Raw genomic sequence first — 18,423 nt, 5'->3', positions numbered from 1 at the left:
GTGAAAACGTCCAGCTTGGTTAATTTATCTGCCAGTGTTATGAACCCCAGTAATAGATGCTACCATATCTACTACTCCACAGTGAATCATGGAGGCTATAGATATAATCACGACAAAACCAGCCCCGAAATAAGGAGCACTGAGGCTCTTTTCCCATGATATCTCTTTGAAACAAAGGTCTTCATTGAAAACTGGTGCCTAATTCATGAGTCTCTTTTCAGGGGGCTCAAATGCCTATTTGAATTATCTTTTAGTCTTTATGGGACACTTATACGGTGTTGTCCTGCCATCCAGGTGACCGTGTCCTCAACACCTGCTCCGAGGATCAAATACTAAGTTAGACCATCATGTTTGATCATCCTGGGACTAGTAGTCAAATGTGCTACAGACCAAACTAAGCCACAGGTATTCTCAAAGAGACTCAACAGATAACATCTAGCCCATTTTCCGTTCCCATCCCAATGGCCTGTTTACAGATGGGTTGGTAGGGAACTGCTTTTAACACCATGAAAAAGGTCCAGCCCCATGCTCCAGGGCATTGAAAGGCAAATGACATTACTTCTGTTTTACTTCTTAATAACAAAAAAAGACTGCTAAAAATACATTGGTGGCTTGTTGAGTTTTTTTTTTTCCTTCTAATAAGCAGCCAGACTAAATGCTTGGTTTCCTCTCCGTTTTGTATCATGGCAAATGAATTTGTAGCAGGCATGAGCAAACTTCCCTATCTCAGCTCTTGGTAAATTTGGTGGTTTGATTGCATGGTGTTTTTAAGACTACTTGGATCACGGTGTGGCTTTCATGTCAGATATGAAACCACAAAGGTGTGATGGTTTCTAGATTAAGGACCTTGAACTTCCTGGCAACATGTTTGTGACTGGCCTGACCACTGGAGTCTGCTGTTCACATCCATTTAACTGGAGAATGAAGCTATAACAAAGCCACGCCGCTGGCATATTATTCAGATGCTCTGGATTGGGGGTATCCAATATCCCGCAGAGCCCCATAATTCAGCCCTTGGTGTTGCCCCATTGATCCATATACCACATTGGCCGGTCACGTGTTGTATCAGATGTGCAAGAGGGGATCCATAGCCTGGATCAGGTCCGTGAGCTGGATCTAGCTGGTGGATCAGCTCCGTGCCACTCCTGCAGCCCGCGGGGCCGGATGGGTTGGACATGCCTGCTCTAGGTTAATCTGACTCCAGCACTGAACTGCCACTTTGGTATTGTTCGTAAGGAAAACATCCTGAAACAATTCGTTTTTACAAGTGGAGCCAACGACGGTTCTGCTGCTGATCTCCACGGCCCTACGTCTGGGGCTGGCGTCGAGTCCATGTTACGTTTAAATTTCCTTTAGCAGATAAACCCCTGCTGCTTAAGTGTAGCATATTACTTCTGGAATAGGATGGCTTCTGTAGTAATATATCTTTCCATTCATGCAGACATCTTTCCAGTAAGAATAAAGGGGGGTATTTTACACACCCGCACTGTATCGGTGGAGTCCGAAGGATGTGTGTCACTCACCAGCAATATGGGCCCGATTAGCAGAAGGGACCAGGACTCAAAGCATCCCTTGGATGCTAGTCTCGCCTGTCAGCAACTTGTTGCACAGAACATGGGCTGGGATGATCGATGTGTTTGGGGCTGGTCCGGCTTGGGGCGGGGGGTGGACTAGAAGTGACCTCCTGAGGTCCCTTTCACCCCTCATTTTTTATGATTTCTATGAACTGTCAGTATCAGCACCATGACCTATTAGCACCGGACCAGATGATCTACTCAGGTCCCTTCCGACCCTAGAAACTATGACCCTGACCAGTTTAAACCAAGCCTTTCAATTATATTTGGAGTTTTTTTATATTTCTGTCCTGTTGGAAAGCCTTCAGAGCCCTCTGATCATATTGGCAAGTGTTTTTCTGCCGCCGTGAGCACTCAAAACTAGCCTTTGTTAATGGAAGCTGAAAGTCTCACCTAATCGCTTGACCCTAGCAGCTGGGGATTTGCAGGGTGGGGAGGGGGAAGGTAACAAATACCACAAGAGTCCTGATAAAATCAAAAGAGTTGACCCAATGCTGGCTCTGTTACTTGGTTCCCTCTCCATTTTGTAACATGGCATATGAATTTGTAGCTGGTATGAGCAATCTTCCCTACCTCATAAGGGTGCTGCAAGGTTTGTTTAATAAGTGACCTCTAGATCCTGAAAATCAGGATTACATATAGACATGCTCCATTATTATTAGGGTGACAGAGGGTCTAAAAATAGTTAAATTACATCGTTAAGCTTCATCTACTTCATATTTTCTTCTGCATTTGTATGCAAGAGATTCATAGTATTGAGCAAATTCTGCAAAATACCATAATTCAAAAGTTGCTTGCTAAAATGCTTATCTGTCTCATCATTTTTAGGGAAAGGGTGGGGAGAGCTTTAATGAGACCTCAGAAATGACTCTGTATATGTGGTGGTTACGGCAGTGAACAGAGGTTGTACTAAAATCATTTCTAATGACTTTGAATAGAACCGAGGAAAGTGCACCTAAATCTGGTTTGATTTTACATAGGTTTATATTTACTCAGATTAGTCCTAAGTCTCAACTAATTTACATGAGCTACAATAGGGATGTCACTCGGTTTAATTCTTTGGAGCCACGCAGGTATGAAAATGTTGTAGGTAGATCAGAATTGTGTCGCTGGATGTTTCGGAGCTGCTCTCACTAATACCTTCATTCCAGTATTTTAGAGAAAAAATCCTTAGATCCTTATTTTTACAGTGCACGTAGCTTCCAGTCTTTAACATGAGGCTGAGGAATAGCAAGCTGTTGCAATATTTCAAATTATTTATATTTAATCAGCTACAAAAACGAGCATTTCCTTTGAGGTTTGGCCTCACAGTGGCAACAAAACTGATTTAAAACTTACTGTGTGTGATCACATGCGAATTTTGGACCTTCTAGGTCTTAAAAATTTAAGGAAATAAAAAAAATTACATTGAGGCATACGTCCAGCAGGGAACATTTATTTATGACTCATTTAGATTCACTTTAACACTAAACACATGCAACTTATTTCATCAGGATGGTGTCCTGAGTCACTGTCATACACATATAGGCAGCTTCATTATTTGTCTTGCCAAATTTAAAACATGACTATGCAGTGAAAATAGACCCGAGACATGCTATGCAAAAAAATATAGATATAGATATAGATATAGTTATATCCCTGGTTTTCAACATACAATTCTAGGTTTTAATGAAGCACATGGACTTGTTCTAATTATAGTAAAAGCAACTGTCATGTGGAAGCATTTGCTTTTACTTTAAATAGCTGATGGTATATTAACAAAGTTGTGTTAGTTTTGTTTTTTTTTAATTTGTTTCTCCATTTAGGAAAATTCCCAGCTGGGGAAATACATGGCCATGGTAAAATCCTCTACATAGTAAGAGAGTCCTTTGCTCTGCTGGAGGTGGATATTGCCCCCCAACACGCATCTGACCTTCTATATGCCAAACCCATTTGCCATCAATACAGTACTGCACTGAATTGTGATCTACATCCAAGCTACATTTGGAGACCATGAAATGCTTTCACAGTTTGTATCACCTTCTGCAAACTGTACTTTCCTAAGAGGGGCAGCCTGAAGTGTTCAATTTTTAATCTGCAAAGGCCAACTGGCCTGGCTAACTCCCCCTCATAACCAGGAATCCTGGTTTTCTCTGATAAAAAAAATAATCCCCAATTTTCAGATAAAAGAAGTAACCCCAAATCCACATTTTTCCATGATCAAAATGAAACACCACTAATAGATAAATATAGGTATATCTTTCTATATCGACAGATAGATCGATAGATAGATTGATAAACATTAGTGGTGTTTCATTTTGATCACAGAAAAATGTGGATTTGGGGTTACTTTTTTAAATCCAAAAATCGGGGATTTTTTTTTTTTATCATAGAAAACCAGGATCCCCGCTCATTGCACATGAACTCATGTGAGATGCCTTCACCAGCAGGGAAAGCCCAGTGCAGGTGCAGCTCGCGGATTTATTCCTGCCGTTGGTCCATCAAACGCAGAGTCTAACCTTTCAACCCTTGTTTTATAGGCATTAGCAGGGCTCTCCTCTGACCACCTCATTAAGTGTCAGTGGATTAGATCTTGCAGCACTACTACAGATAGGGAAGAACTAATTTATTTTTAAAAAGAAAGATGTGGGGGAACAGAGATGCCCAAGACCCCGACAATGCTCAGACGGCCTGACTCAGGGCACAGCCAGAGATATACTCAACCTGCTATAATTTCCAAAGTTTTCAATACCATTGTAATAATACCAGGGTCAGGACTGGACAGACATTCAGTTATCTTGGGATAACTCGCACAGTCAAAGCATTCATTGGCCTTCACTGCTAGACAGGAGGAGGAACAAGTAATACTTGCCTGTTTGCTTTAAGCGGCCTGGGATGGATGTGAACAGATGCAGCTTAAACTGAGGTAACTAATTCAATTCATGGGTTATTTTGCTGTCCAGGTTTGTCTGGTATCCACTCTTTTTTTTTTTTTAAATACTTTAAATTGTTAGTCTGTTTATGCCCTCCGTAGTGTGCTTAACCCCAGACTCTTTCCTATCTAATTGTCAATATTACAAGATTTCTTTCTTCAAATCAGGGCTTGTCCATTTGGGAAAACTGACCAGAATAAGTGATCTCAGGCGATCTTCTCACGGAGACAAAATAGATTCAGGAATAAAACTCAAGAGAAACTATTCGGGAATACAAGTAAAATTTATTCCAGACTATAATATCTACACAAGATGCTCTTGTGAAATAGCTTACTCTGATTGATGTCCCGTGTAGAAAAACCCAGAGATTTTGCATGAAGTTGGTAACTTTAATCAGTGGACATGTCATTTCAGGCTGGAAGGAGGATATATTAATGCATTTTTCACTATTTGATGCTTTAAATTACTGTAATTTTGTATATAGATTGAACATACCCTCAGATAGTCTACAATGGGAGAACTTGAATCATAGAAAATGAGGGTGGGAAGGGACTGCAGAAGGTCACATGTAGTCCAACCCCCTGCTCAAAGCAGGACCAGCCCCAACAAATGCAAATTAAAATAAGAGCAAGTGCCCAAAAATATTCCTAAATGCCAATTCTGGATGTCCATCTTTATTTCTGGCTCTCCTCCACCATGTATGGAAAATCTCAAGCTGCTGCTGCAATGTATGCTCATCTATCTACAGCCTGTTTATGAACATGCTTTGTAAAATAGCCACGTTTAGTATTAGAAAAAAAATACTTGTATTAAAACAAATGCAGACAACCCATAAAGCCTTTCAACAGGAATGCCAGGCTTTTTGGTCTTGCACTCATGCTTTTTGGAGTTGCACTCATGCAAGGTCACCTACAGAAAATGACCATTGATGTGGATGGGAAATTTTGGCCTGTGTTTAATGAATGAGCATAAAGGGTCAAGCTCCTCAGGGGATGCAGAGCAGCATGGCTAAAAAGAGACAAGAAGATTTAATCAGGATTTGATTGCCCTGGGTTTTGACCAGCATCAAAACAGGCCCATTTTAGAGACATTTGCTTGAATTAGCCTTGATTGTGTTAATTTGGGTACTCCACAGGTACTTAAAGTGGGACAATGATCATGTACCTAGGATCTGAGGATAAAAGTCTTTGTTCTGAGAAATAATTGTTCTCCTGTAACTCTGATTATACCGCCTGAGGGCTCGGCCTTATGTGTTTGTTCAATTGAGAAGGCTCAGACCCTTGGCCGGGGGGAAGGAAACTACAGTAAGGACCGGCAGCTGAGGCTCTTGCTCTACACGACCTAGGGAAACCGATGCTGCACACCAGAGCTGGGTAGCCTACAGTGATTGGGCTGAAAACGGCCCATGAAGGTCTGATTTGGCAGCACGGGGGACAAACCTGGATCTAAAGAGGCCTCGTTAATGCAGTGGCTTAAAATCTCCTGCTTTCAAATTTGCCATTCCTGTTGATATTTGACATGGTTTTGGGGGGTACCCAAGGAAGCAAAGCAGGGCATAGAGCAGGGAGGGGATTGGCAGCCCAGCCTGCCACTCTACAGGGGTGCCAACCTATGTTGCATACTCTACCTTGTACTGTAAATACACGGGACCAAACCCACTCGCACGTGGGCCCTGCCAGTGACTGGAGGCGAGATTTACTTGCCCAAATGAGATGCATTTGGGTAGGAAACGCTGCAGAATCAGGTCCACTAGAAGGTGTCACAAAACTCAACTGTGCAGTGACTGAGAGGTGTCCTACCATTGACCCAACCCCGCCCCCCCCCCCGAGCTGAAATCCGCTTGCAGGAGGGTGATTAGGACCCAACAGCAAGGCCTACAGAAACCTGGGGGCTGCTTGGGTTGGCCAATGGGACTGCTTGAAAGGCATGGGGCCACAGTCCTTGGGCCAGAGAGAGCAAGGGACTCCAGGCTGGGAGCTAAGCCACTCATTTAGGAGAATGAGGTTCAGTTGCCAGCTTGCAAACATTCAAATCGTTTAGGCTCAGTAGAAGGGAGTCAGTGGGAGAGACCATGACACATCCATTCCTAACCCCCTGGCACTGGTGGCTAGGTTATTTGCCTGGGAGATGGAGACCTTTGTGCAAACCCTGGTCCGAGATCAAGCAGCGAGAAGGAGCTGAACGTGGGTCTTCCATGCCTCAGGTCAGTGCTGCTCTACCATGGGGCTACAGAGCATCATGGCACCACCCTCTCCTCCTCGCTTGCTTTTGTGGTGGCTGAACGGGGTTGGGTTTCACTGCAAGGGAGATGGGGGATGTCTGGTTTGCTGGGGTTTATGGGTAAGTAAGGACTCCATGATGCACATGGAGGCACGAGTAGATGCAAAGTTTGGGCAGTGGGAGCATGTAGGTGCTTTTAGGGGCTGACATGGGGGTGCCTAACTGCTGGATTTGATGCTAGTTGGCATTTAAGGTGCCATTGGGCACATCTACATGTGCATTAATGCACCGTACTTACTGCGCATTCAGTTTAGTATCTGTAATGCAGGTAATAACTAGTCTACTGTTCATTAGCGTCACTTAAAAGACATGCACTGGCACTACTGTGCAGTAAGCTTAATTAAGCTTAATGCATAATAATCAGTGTTACTGCACAGTAGTGCCAGTGCACGTCTTTTAAGTGACGCTAATGAACAGAAGACTAATTCTACTGCGCGTTAGCATAGCTTTTGCTATGATCCACTAATGCGCAGCAGGATTAGTCTCCTGCTTTTTTAGCATCTCATGTAGACGCGCCTACTGATTCCTTTGTGGAGTTAAGCAACTGGAGCCCAAGGCTGAGCAGCCTCTTCTGTAAACCCAAATCAGTGAGCTGGATGCCATGATCACCTGGTACAATGGGGGGATCAAGACCTGGTCCAACTCCTCTAGAAGCAAAAAGCAGGCAGTACAAGGGGCCCCATGGAGATCCACAGCTCCCTGGTCTTGGCAGGGCTGGACACAGGCATGGGTGAACTGGGCGGCCGCTCAGGGCCCAGACAGAAAGGGGGCTTGAACATTATGATTATTTTATTTTATTTTCATTATCTCTGGTGAAAGGGGGCCCGATACCAAAAGTTTGCCCGGGGCTGCCAGGAGTCTACGTACGATGCTGGTTGTCGGCACAGCAAATACTGCAGAGCAGTCCCAGCGGTCAATGGATGTACAAGAAATGCAGATATAGCCCTCTGCAGTTTCCATTCACTGCAGATAATGCATTATCCCCACCTTCAAATCCCTCGTCCTTTCCTCTCTAACCCTCGTCCCTCTTGGAGTCTCTCATCTACACACAAGAGCCGTCTGCGAAAACTACAGGCCATTACGATGACACAAGGTGAAGCTTCCTTCCCCACTTAATCAATGACAACTTAGGATAGGTTCCTTCACTTCGCAATGCTAATTTATACAAAGTAACACCTAATCAAACTCTGCTTTTATTCTCTGATTGGCGGTGGTTATTAACCAGGCCCTCCAGCCACCGGGAGACATAAAAGATGCATTTGCAGATTTTGAAAATTAAAGCCATCTATACAGCCAGTGGGGAAGATCTGCTTATTTGGTTGCTTAATGAAATATAAAGATTATTTTAACCAATGTAAGCACAATTCGACAGCTTGTGAAACACAGCGGTGGTTTGATGAATGACCTCCTCTGCTTTAAAAAAAAAAAAAAAAATTGCTGCATGGTGTCTTTTAAATATTTAATTTATTTGTTAGGAAGACGCATTGAATTAAATGACATCTAAACCAGGGTGCTGTGCAATCTCGGTTAACTCTTGTCGACTAGGTTAAAAAAAAGCGCCACTTGCCCCCGAATCCCTGGATCGGTGCCGCTGTATGTATTCTACCAGCTACAAAGAAGTTACATCCGTCATCTGCAGTGCAACATGCCAGACAATTATTGATAAAACTGCAATGTATATCGATAGGATTCATGTTTCCTTAATTATTTTTAAATCTCTTTTTTTTTTTCTCCAATGAATGTGTTTTCTACTGGCCATTAAGACTTGCAGAGGGAGTGAGGGTGAAAGGCTTTGTACAACCAAATAGAAATCTTACTTGAGAAATGAGGCAGCAATTAGAAACAAGCTATGCTTGGAGATGGCCCATCTCTGATACTCCAATAGGATTGCACTGTGCTCTGAACCTGCTAGTGTGGGGATTTTAAGTCACAAAGGTGTGCACACTGCATCAGAAAAGACAGCCCGATCCACATCACAGTGCTGCAAATTCCCAACCCTGACGGGGATTGAGGAGCAATGGGCTCAAGCTGCAGCAAGGGAAGTTGAGGCTGGATATTAGGGAAAACTTTCTCACAGGGAGAGTTGTGAAGCACTGGAGCAGGTCACCCAGGGAGGTGGTGGCAGCCCTGTCCTTGGAGGTGTTTAAGACCCAGCTGGAAAAAGCCTTGCCTGGGGTGATGTAGTTGGGGCTGGTCCTGCTTGGAGCAGGGGGCCGGAGTAGACCAGCGTTTCTCAACCTGTGGGTTGCGACCCAGAAGTGAGTCACATGAATATATGAAAGGGTCGCAAACTTGAAAAATGGATTCTTCTTTAAGGGAGAAAAACAGCAGTTTTTTTCTTGCAGGCTGGCAGAGCTTCATCCTGCAAGGGGATGCTTGGGGGCCCCCCGCCCCACACACCGGGGTCCGGGGGCAGTGAGTCGAGAGTGAGGGGCACTGGGTCACGACTGGCCATTGATGTTCACAAATGGTACGAAAAAGGTGAAAAGCACTGGACTAGATGTGACCTCCTGAGGTCCCTTCCAACCCTCATTGTCTGTGATTCTTAACCTGGCTCGCGTTCATTCACAAAGACGGGTCTAGATGAGCCACATCCCACCGCGGGGTAAAAACTGTACTGGCTCCATTGACTTCACTGGAGCCATGTTCATCTAAACCGAGAGACAACCTAGCCTCCGTCCTGATGGCAATGCCTACTCTTGGAAACCGAGCCGCTGTTGGCAGCATTGCCAGCGGCTGGGTCTCTTCTTAACTGCGACTGAAAGCAATACAAGGTCTGGAAGGGTGCTCTAAAAAAATCCAATTAATGCTTTGAAGCAGCAGAAAGGTCAGGCATAGCTGGTGGTTAGATATACCGGGGCTCTGGAGTCATTGTGCCGGAGGTCAGAGCACACCTGGGTACAAGCATGAAGGCAACTTTAGCAGTGGCCAATATTTCACTGGAAAACCAGGAACTGAATGTAGAGGAAAGGGCTAGAAAAGCGTCAGAGCTCAAGAGGTTTGTGGCTAGAAAAGACTAAGAGCCAGCCTTGCCTTTCTTCCTGGGTTACGTGGGGAAAGGCATCGGAGGCAATGTTCATTTCGACCTGCAAATGAATCAATGAAACCAGCTACCATGAAGCAGATGCTGCATTTTTCAGCCCAACATACTTCCAGCTCCTGGCCAGACTCCCCAGTATACCCCCAAAACCCAAGTGAAACCTCACCGAGGCCAGTTGCGCTCCAGGCATGTGCACGACTGGCAGCAACCTGGAGTATATTGGCAGTGGCAGTGGAGATTTTGCCCATGGACTAGTGGCTTAGTTTGCTATCCTCTGCCACTGCCAATATACATCAGGTTGCTGCCAGTCGTGCACGTGCCTGGAGGGGGACGCAGCACATGGACCGCTTAAGCCAAGCTACAGGCTTTTCTGTTTGATGCCTGGAAAGTGAGCGGTGTCTGCCAGGGTGCAGGGTTGCGCTGGAGCATTAATTAGCTGCGTGCATATGCTAAGCTAAATTAGGCTTGTGAGCACCCGCTAAAGACACTTGCTACCACTCAGCACCAGGAGGTAATTTCCAAAACCATTTTACATTAAAGCCAAGGGAGTGACTTTTGAGGAAAGCAAAACACTCTGCACCAGGAAAAAAAATTAGAATTTATTTATTATAATAAAAAAAGTTACATATTTTGTACTCGCACTAGACCCTTGCATGCCTGAAGTGAGGGTTATTAGAGATTTTCCCAAGATAAAGGTCTTTGGGACAACTCAAGCAGGAGGACTCTAGTACAGGTGAATCGTTCAGCAAGTTATATGGAGAGAAGGGTCATTTATCCCATGCTTTACGTGCCGATGCTGCAAAGAAATGTTTTGAAGATGGAAATCTGATATTGGGCACTAGACCCTCTGGGTCAGGTTTTCAGAGCTATCTAAATGAGTTTGTGCCACCAGACACTCACTGCTTGAGGGATTTTTCCTATACCAAAGATAAGTGAATGTCTTCCACCTTTCACAAGTCCCTCTCCAACTTTACTTTGTAAGCATAGGATAAAACCCCTGTGATGTTTTTTCTTCCAGCCGACAGCTGACCTGGAAAACACCTGCTTTTCTTATCAATCCTACCCAGAATGATTTGTTGTTTTTTTCCATCCACACCATCATCAAAATGAAAGGTTGAGCCAAACCTTGCTTCATGTTTGGATGTTTTACCTTTTGAATTCAGCCACAGGTTGAAACGAACCATTTCAAAACCCCCAAATGGAAACATTTTAAGTCTACAGCATTAAAGCAAAAGCATTCAGGCCTGGGCTTATCAATCTTCCCCCCCCGCCACTTTGGCTGAAGTTATGTGCATAATCAATTCAAGCAGTTTTGGTCAATCTGAAATTGTATTTCCAGAAAACAGGCTATTTGCACACAGTTTCAGCCAGCCATAGCTTGAAGCAGCTGGTAGACTTGGTATGTGATCCCTGTGCAGAACAAAATTTCTTCTCCCCTAATGATCTCCGGGCGCGATCAAGTCGCACTAGTCTTTCTGTGGAGTGGGATGGGTGTTGTAATAATACTTAGGCTAGCTTTCTTCAGCTATAAGACTGGGGACCTGGTTAGGAGTGAGTCCAGAGCTGCTGATTATAGAGCCTCTGATAACCCAGGTGGAAAGTAGACGTCATGTACAGAAGGCGGCGTATCAGATTTCCGCGGCGAGATGAGCCCAGGGCACTGCAAGGGCCATTCTCTCGATAAAGACAACCGGGTGGAGGCAACATATATGGGCTTTGTGAGAGGGGAAAGCGGGTCTTTCCCATTCCTAGGGCTGAGAGTCAAAGACACTTGATGCAGCCAAAAGGGCGTTTTCCATAGACCTTCCCATAGCATACCATGCCTCCGTTAGCTCGCGAGGGACAAACCCCGGAGCCCTGTTATCGGTGTCAGTGGTTGCTTTCACATCGCGTGCACCCTCCTCCTTGCTGAGACTCTTCCCTGGATAGTGGAAAGTCTTCTACATGCAACAGTGAAATCCTGTTAGGAAAGCAGAGGAGATGTGGACGGTCCCCCACCTCCCTCTATGATTAATGGCAGTTAATTTCCCATCACCGCTTCTTTGCAAAATTAGGATTTGGAGTCAAATATTCCCGTCGGATCCATGCAAAGTCTTGCGGCTGCTAGCGGACTAGTGGATGTGCCTCTTCAGTGCACAGAATTGAATTTGGGGTCAAATGCTCCCGTCGGATCCAGGCGAAGTCTCGCTGCTGCTAGCGGACTAGTGAATACGCCTCTTCAGTGCACAGAATTGGCTCCAGTTGTGTGGTTAAGTATTTATAAGGCAGCCAGCTAATAATTTTAGCAACATTATCTTGCCTCTCGTTCTTATGATAGTTTCTCCACCCTGACTTCACAGGCAGTATACGTCCGTCTCAACGTAACGCCTTCTGCCGGAGGTTTTCTAGGAACACAGATGCAGGGCAATGTCCCAGCACCCACCTGAGACGGGTAGCATTAATGCTGTGGCGCAAATGCAATGCTCCCCAGCTCTCATCCGTCGGCAGGCAGTTGAGATGAATGCATTTCTAACGGGGTCTTTTCTGCTTGGGGCTTTCCAGGTTGATGTCGCCATGCAGCACTATGGAGTGAATGGGTACTCTCTTCACGCCATGAATTCTCTGAGTGCCATGTACAACCTCCACCAGCAGGCAGCACAGCAAGCCCAGCATGCCCCCGACTACAGACCCTCGGTGCACGCCCTCACCTTGGCAGAGAGACTGGCTGGTAAGAACAACTTATGGATCTTGCCCTTAACGCCGGGCATGGCACGCGCTCACGCCCGTTGCGCTCTTCGCCCGTGCAGCACCTCAGACCTGTCTGAACGGGGCAGAGCAGCTGCCCTGTGTCTGCAGGACAACCCCATCTGAATCAGAGAGACTGGGGGTAGGACCTTCTCTCCTGGGCAAAGAGCTACTGCAATCCCAAGGGCAAAATAACTCACCCCAGTGGAAACACAAGGCACAACTCCTACTTAAGTTCATCAAACAGGACTTAAGTGGGTCTTGAGCCATCAATCAGACTTCTTCTCCTACTACCCACCGGGTACTTTATCCATTCAGGTGTCAGACAGGTGCGTGGTCAAGCTCTTCCCGTCAGGTTTTCTGCCATGATCTTTAAAAAGCACTGTGTTGTTCTGGTTAAAAGTTTGCCTTTTTTCCATCAACAGAAGCATAAAATACGTCTAAAAATATTTATGAAATACCCAATTTATAAGCAGTCAACCCATTCTTCAGGACCCTGGCAGTCTTGAGTACTGTACTGGCAGCATTTTTGTGTGTGTAATAAAAATTCCAACTGCTTTGCAGTTTTTAATATTTTTAGTGCATTTAACTCTCCTGTCCTCTCCTGTTTTTTTCTAATTCTCCCTCGGGATTTTTTGTAAAAGTAAGAGCACTTCAAGGTCTTTATCTGTTGTTCCTGACATATTCAGGGGAAAAGCTGGGTTTTTCCTCCTAAAATTAAATCTGAAAATGTGGCGTCAGATTTCTGTGCAATGTCAACTGATGATCAGAACGACATGGCAGCAACTCTGCTATCATTCGTGCAGGGCTCTTGTCCTGGCTGGAGAGTCTCCTGTTCTCAGTAATGCAGATTTATTCACGATGCCTCTTCTAAACATCTCCCATTTCTTGTCCCATCAAATGCGCCATCTCCCCAAAACACTCAGCTTCCCTAGGAACTTATGTTGACCTCAGCTCAGCTAATCCCTCCTGAACATCCGGTACCAGAGGGTAGGAGGCCACATTTTCATGGCTTTGTAAATCACTTTGTTCATTTAAAATGCTGCAGAAAGACATAATTATGACAGCTGAGGAGCAGCAGTGTTAGTGATTAATCTGGCAAGGTGATGTCCAGAGGCATAATCTGACTTTAGTAGGCATTGCAGAGACCCCATGAGTTCTTGGGAGCAGAAATATTTTGTACAGCTCCGAGCACAATGAAGGCCCTGACTTGCTTGAGGTCAGTGGGTCTCAACCTTTTTGGACTTGAGGCATCTCTAGTTAGACTCAAGCCCTGCCTCAGAAAATGCCAGCTTTTAGTTTTCACTCCTTTTTTTGTGACTATGGAAAAATAATGGAGCAATGTTTCTATTGCGGAGAGCTCAGAAAGACCACAGCTGGGCAAACTGGATTCCTATTTGAAATCTCTGGGTTTTGTCTTGCAAACCATGTGTGCACACCTATCCGCGCTCACATTGTGAGGTGCCCCACAACACCCTTGAAAGGGTCACAAGGCACCCCAGGGTGCTACAGCATCCTGGTTGAGAATCACTGCACTAGAAGCTGCTGTGATGTGAAAGGCTAACAGCCATAGCAATGGTGTGATGCAGCTGTAGGGAAGGGGATGAGGTCAGGGGTCTGGGTGGCGAGATATCCCGCTGGAGGGCATGAAATGGTGTTGAGAAGAAAAGGAAGAGGAGTCCAAGTAGGCAGCGATAAGCAACATGCAGGGGACGGATTAAACCAGGGTTGGATGAACAGCAAGAGCTTCACAGAAGCACCCAAACACATTGGGCAGGCTGAGAGACGGGATGCTTTGGACAGCCTGAGGGAGCTGGGCTGATTTAGTGTGGAGAAGAGAAGACCGAGGGGGGTTGAAGAGCAGCCTTCAGCTCCCTGCAGGGGGGTGCAAAGAGGATGAAGCTGGGCTCTTATCACTGGGGGCAGATGACAGGACAAGGAGCAATGGGCTCAAGCTGCAGCAAGGGAAGTTGAGGTTGGCTATTAGGAAAAACTCTCTCATGAGGAGGGTAGTAAAGCACTGGAACAGGTGACCCAGAGAGGTGGGGGAGTCTCCATCCTTGGAGGTCTGAAGACCCGGGTAGACAAAACCCTGGCTGGGATGATGGAGTTGGGGCTGGTCCTGCTTGGAGCAGGGGGTTGGACTGGATGTGACATCCCCAGTATCCTTCACACCCTCATCTTCTATGATTCAGCGATTCTCTGGTGCTCAAGAGGGTCTAATTGGGACTGGCTGCTTACAAAGACATGGAGGCCATCAAGGAAGCGGGGGGTCAGGAGGTCCAGACCACGGGCAGGTTACTTTCCCTCCTCTGTGCCTCTACATGCATTTAGCAAATAAAGCTTTTGGAAACAGGCACTCTCACTTGTGTCAACCCTTGCACGCCAGGAGAATTTTTCACCATTGGCTGCTACTGCTGTATACAAATGAATCAGCTTTCTTGGAAAGCTTCCCAAGAAAACAGCAGTTCTCGCATGCCACAAGGCAGCGACTCTTGAGCGGGGTGCCACGAGATCCTGTTAAGGGCACCACTCAGTATCAGCACTGTTGAGCGTGCAAACACGTGCCTGTGATTCACAAGATAAACCCAGAGGTTCAAATGGGAATCTGCAGTATCACAAATATACCGCCCTGCTGCGATCTTTCCGGCTTCTTGGCAACAGAAGAATTGCTCTGATGCTTTGTCCTCAAAAACAAAATGAGTAAAAGCTAAGAGCTGGTGTTTTCAAAGGCGGTCTGAAGTCTAACGATGGGGGGAAGCTAGACTCATGGCTATGGGGGATACATGGGTTTATATTTTTAGCCCTAGCCGTAAGCAAACAGGGAAATGCAAAGAGAGTTGAAAACAGGAAACCAAAAATGCCATTTGCATATTCTGAACGGCCAAGATTCAGTTCATTTCCTGGCATCTTCCCCCTGCCTAACTTCAGCCAATTCATTGAACTGGCCTCTCGTGAGCCAAACATGCCTTCCCCCATCCCAGCCGGGAGGGATCAGCATACCTGCAACTTGCACTGAAAGCGAGCCAGCTTTTACGCGGTTACTTGGTTCACATTTTGTTACCTCTGAATATCTTTCAGTGCAGAGTCATAGATCACATCTGCCTCCCAGGGACAGTTGGAATAAACCGGCGCAACCGCAAAACGACCTTAAGTCAGAAAACAGAGGTTGCAGATTGTAACGGCAAAGCCTCACCTGCAATTTATATTCTCCTCCTTGCGCTGAGCCTGGAAACATAGTTAAAGCATTAAAATAATGGCAGCCCAGATCCTTGTTAACAGTCCGTTCCTCTGGGGAGCTGGCGGGTTTAACTATAAAATGTGCGAAAGGTTCCTGCCTGCAGATAAGATATTAAATCAAGGTCTTTTCTCCCTCTTTCTGGAGCTACAGCAATACGCCACGGGACTTTGAAAACCACTTAGGGATACACCTTGTTTCTTGCCCGTAGACTTTACTTTCCTTCAAGCAGTGTCGAGAGCTATTTCTGAATGCATGAAGGAGGCTGCCTTTGCCCTACACAAAGGGCCTGCATTACGGATATCTAATTGCTCAAAGCACTTTTATTCCTTGAATACAAAAGTCCCTTATGCAGAACCAAACTGTTTTGTATTCCACTAACGACCTTTTAGCCTGCACAAACCTTTCCCCGGTCGCCAAAACCGGACCGCTCCGGCGAGAGTCTGGAAAGGCACCGAAAAATCGGACCTGGGCTAAAACAGCTGGAAGTTTGGGACAGGAATAGTCAAAAGGCACGAGGCTGATTTGCTACGCTTGTTAGCAAAGATATTTGGATCCAAAGCTATGTGGTTCTCCAACCGGCGTGACAGCAGTGGGGGTTCACATTCGTGCCATGGGACTTAGGACCAAAGCTCTGATAAAGAGCAACCATTGCAAAGAACAACCTTAATCTGCCTATGTCAAATCTGAAGCTGCAGCGTTTGTCCCTGTTCGGGTTATTTCCCTTGGTGTGATCGTCTCTGCTCCTGTTTGAAATCAGGTTCCAAATTACAGTTCGAGAAGTCTAAGAGAGACTAGTTAAGTCAGAATAGTTTTATTCAATCTAATTTCCTATCGATTTCCACTTGTTATTCTCATTTCTCTTCGTGAATGTGTCTGCCGCAGCTTTCTCCCTGCTATGCATGAGCTCAGTGAGCTTGGGTTCATAATATTTCAAGGTTTAAAATATAAAGAATAATCTGTTTTCACTGATTTCACCACTCCCTGTAACATAATGAAAATACAGTTCTAGTAAAACCCTTTTATATTGTATTGGGGCTGTACACTATTGGACTTCAACCCAAAGTTGTTGTTCTTTTTCACATCTCCAAGAGCCAAAGGAGCAATTTGTATTCCTAGAGACCTTGAATTAGCTCATCTACCCGGAAGGATAGGCTAGTGCTGGAGCATATAGCGTGGGACTTGCATTTGGGTGATTTGGATACTATTCCTAATTGGGTCATTTACTGAGATTCAACGAAGAATTTAACCATCTGACTTGAAATGAATGGGGCTCAAGCATACATGTTACATGCTCTGATTTGGAGACTTGAATTCTGTAATAAGCCACATACAAGAGGCCAAACGAGGGAAAATGGCCCGATGTCTTGGCAGCCGCACGCCTTACCAGGGAAGGTAGAAAACACAGACCATAGGCAGCTATGTCAGAGTTCATGCCCTGTTCCCACTAATCACCAGGGATCCTCATTTTACTCTGATTTTAAAAAAATCCCTAATTTTCGGTTAAAAAAAAGTAACCCCAAATCCACATTTTTCCATGATTTAAACAAAACACCACTAATTACACAGACACACACAGACACATATGTGGCTTCTTCTCTGTTTACAGTGCTGGAATCCATAGCGGATCCATATATGTATGTGCATGTGTTTGTATGTGTGTGCGCGTGTGTGTGTGTGTGTGTGTGTGTGTGTATATATATATATATATATATAGTGATGTTTCATTTTGATCATGGAAAAATGTAGATTTGGGGTTACTTTTTTACCTGAAAATTGAGGATTTTTTAAAATCAGAGGATCTCTGCTAATTACCCTCATGCTGGATTCTCTGCCTGAAGTCAATATACATGTTGCCATTGACTTCAACAAGCACAAGACTGGCCCCACCATGAGTTTCCCAGCCCCTATGCTTCCACACACACTTCCCTGGGTTTTTTCTTTTTTCTTCCATTTTTTTTTCTGGGTCCTGATGCCAAAAAAAATGTATTTCACATGTGGGCCTTAACACGCAAATTCCAATAATTAAATTGGCCACTTTTCTTGTCTTCCAACGGCTGTACATTTCAAGACATCATTTTGGAGGCCCGCTATGGATCCCAGCATCGTAAACAGAGAAGAAGCCGCACTGCCTTCACTGCCCAGCAGCTGGAAGCCCTGGAGAAGACTTTCCAGAAGACTCACTATCCAGATGTGGTGATGCGGGAGCGACTGGCCATGTGTACTAACCTCCCAGAAGCCAGAGTTCAGGTGCCAAACTTCTGCCTTGTTTGTACTAATGGTAATTTTTTAAAGAGGGATGCAGAGAGATGGCTTGGCTTGGTCTATAACTTCTTCAAGATTCCTCTAATGTGACCAGAGGGGTGGGAAAATGAGGGTAGGAATACACCGTATGGGCTAACTTAATCAGAGATTCATAAGTTTTCATGATTAAGGAAGCATCTTTTGCAGCAAAAGCTGGCAAGGAAGATGTCAACATCCACAAAAATCTCCGTATTTATTTTCTTCCAAGGCCATTTCTCTGGCATTGTCAGAGGAACAGGAATCCAAGCCATTCCAGCTGTTCCCTTCCAACAACATCAGTGGTTATTTCAGACCACATATTCAGTCTTCCTCTGGGAAAACACACAGCGTGATGTGCCATGTCTTCAATGG

At 45.2% G+C, this 18,423-nt stretch overlaps 1 protein-coding gene across 1 annotated transcript in view; it reads left to right on the top strand.

The window, feature by feature from the left end:
- Positions 1–18,423, top strand: part of DMBX1 (diencephalon/mesencephalon homeobox 1) — a 30,741-nt gene that overhangs the window by 7,620 nt on the left and 4,698 nt on the right. Inside the window, exons 2-3 of the mRNA XM_090048493.1 lie at positions 12,348–12,513; positions 17,840–18,018. Of these exons, the coding sequence (XP_089904619.1) occupies positions 12,360–12,513; positions 17,840–18,018 (333 nt within the window). The 5' untranslated portion in view covers positions 12,348–12,359. The remainder of the gene's footprint in view (positions 1–12,347; positions 12,514–17,839; positions 18,019–18,423) is intronic.

Source organism: Crocodylus siamensis, chromosome 5, assembly GCF_052110815.1.
Source record: "Crocodylus siamensis isolate JL-2025a chromosome 5, ASM5211081v1, whole genome shotgun sequence".
In the NCBI taxonomy this organism is placed as follows: Eukaryota; Metazoa; Chordata; order Crocodylia; family Crocodylidae; genus Crocodylus; species Crocodylus siamensis.
This window is presented reverse-complemented; position numbering and strand designations above follow the sequence as displayed.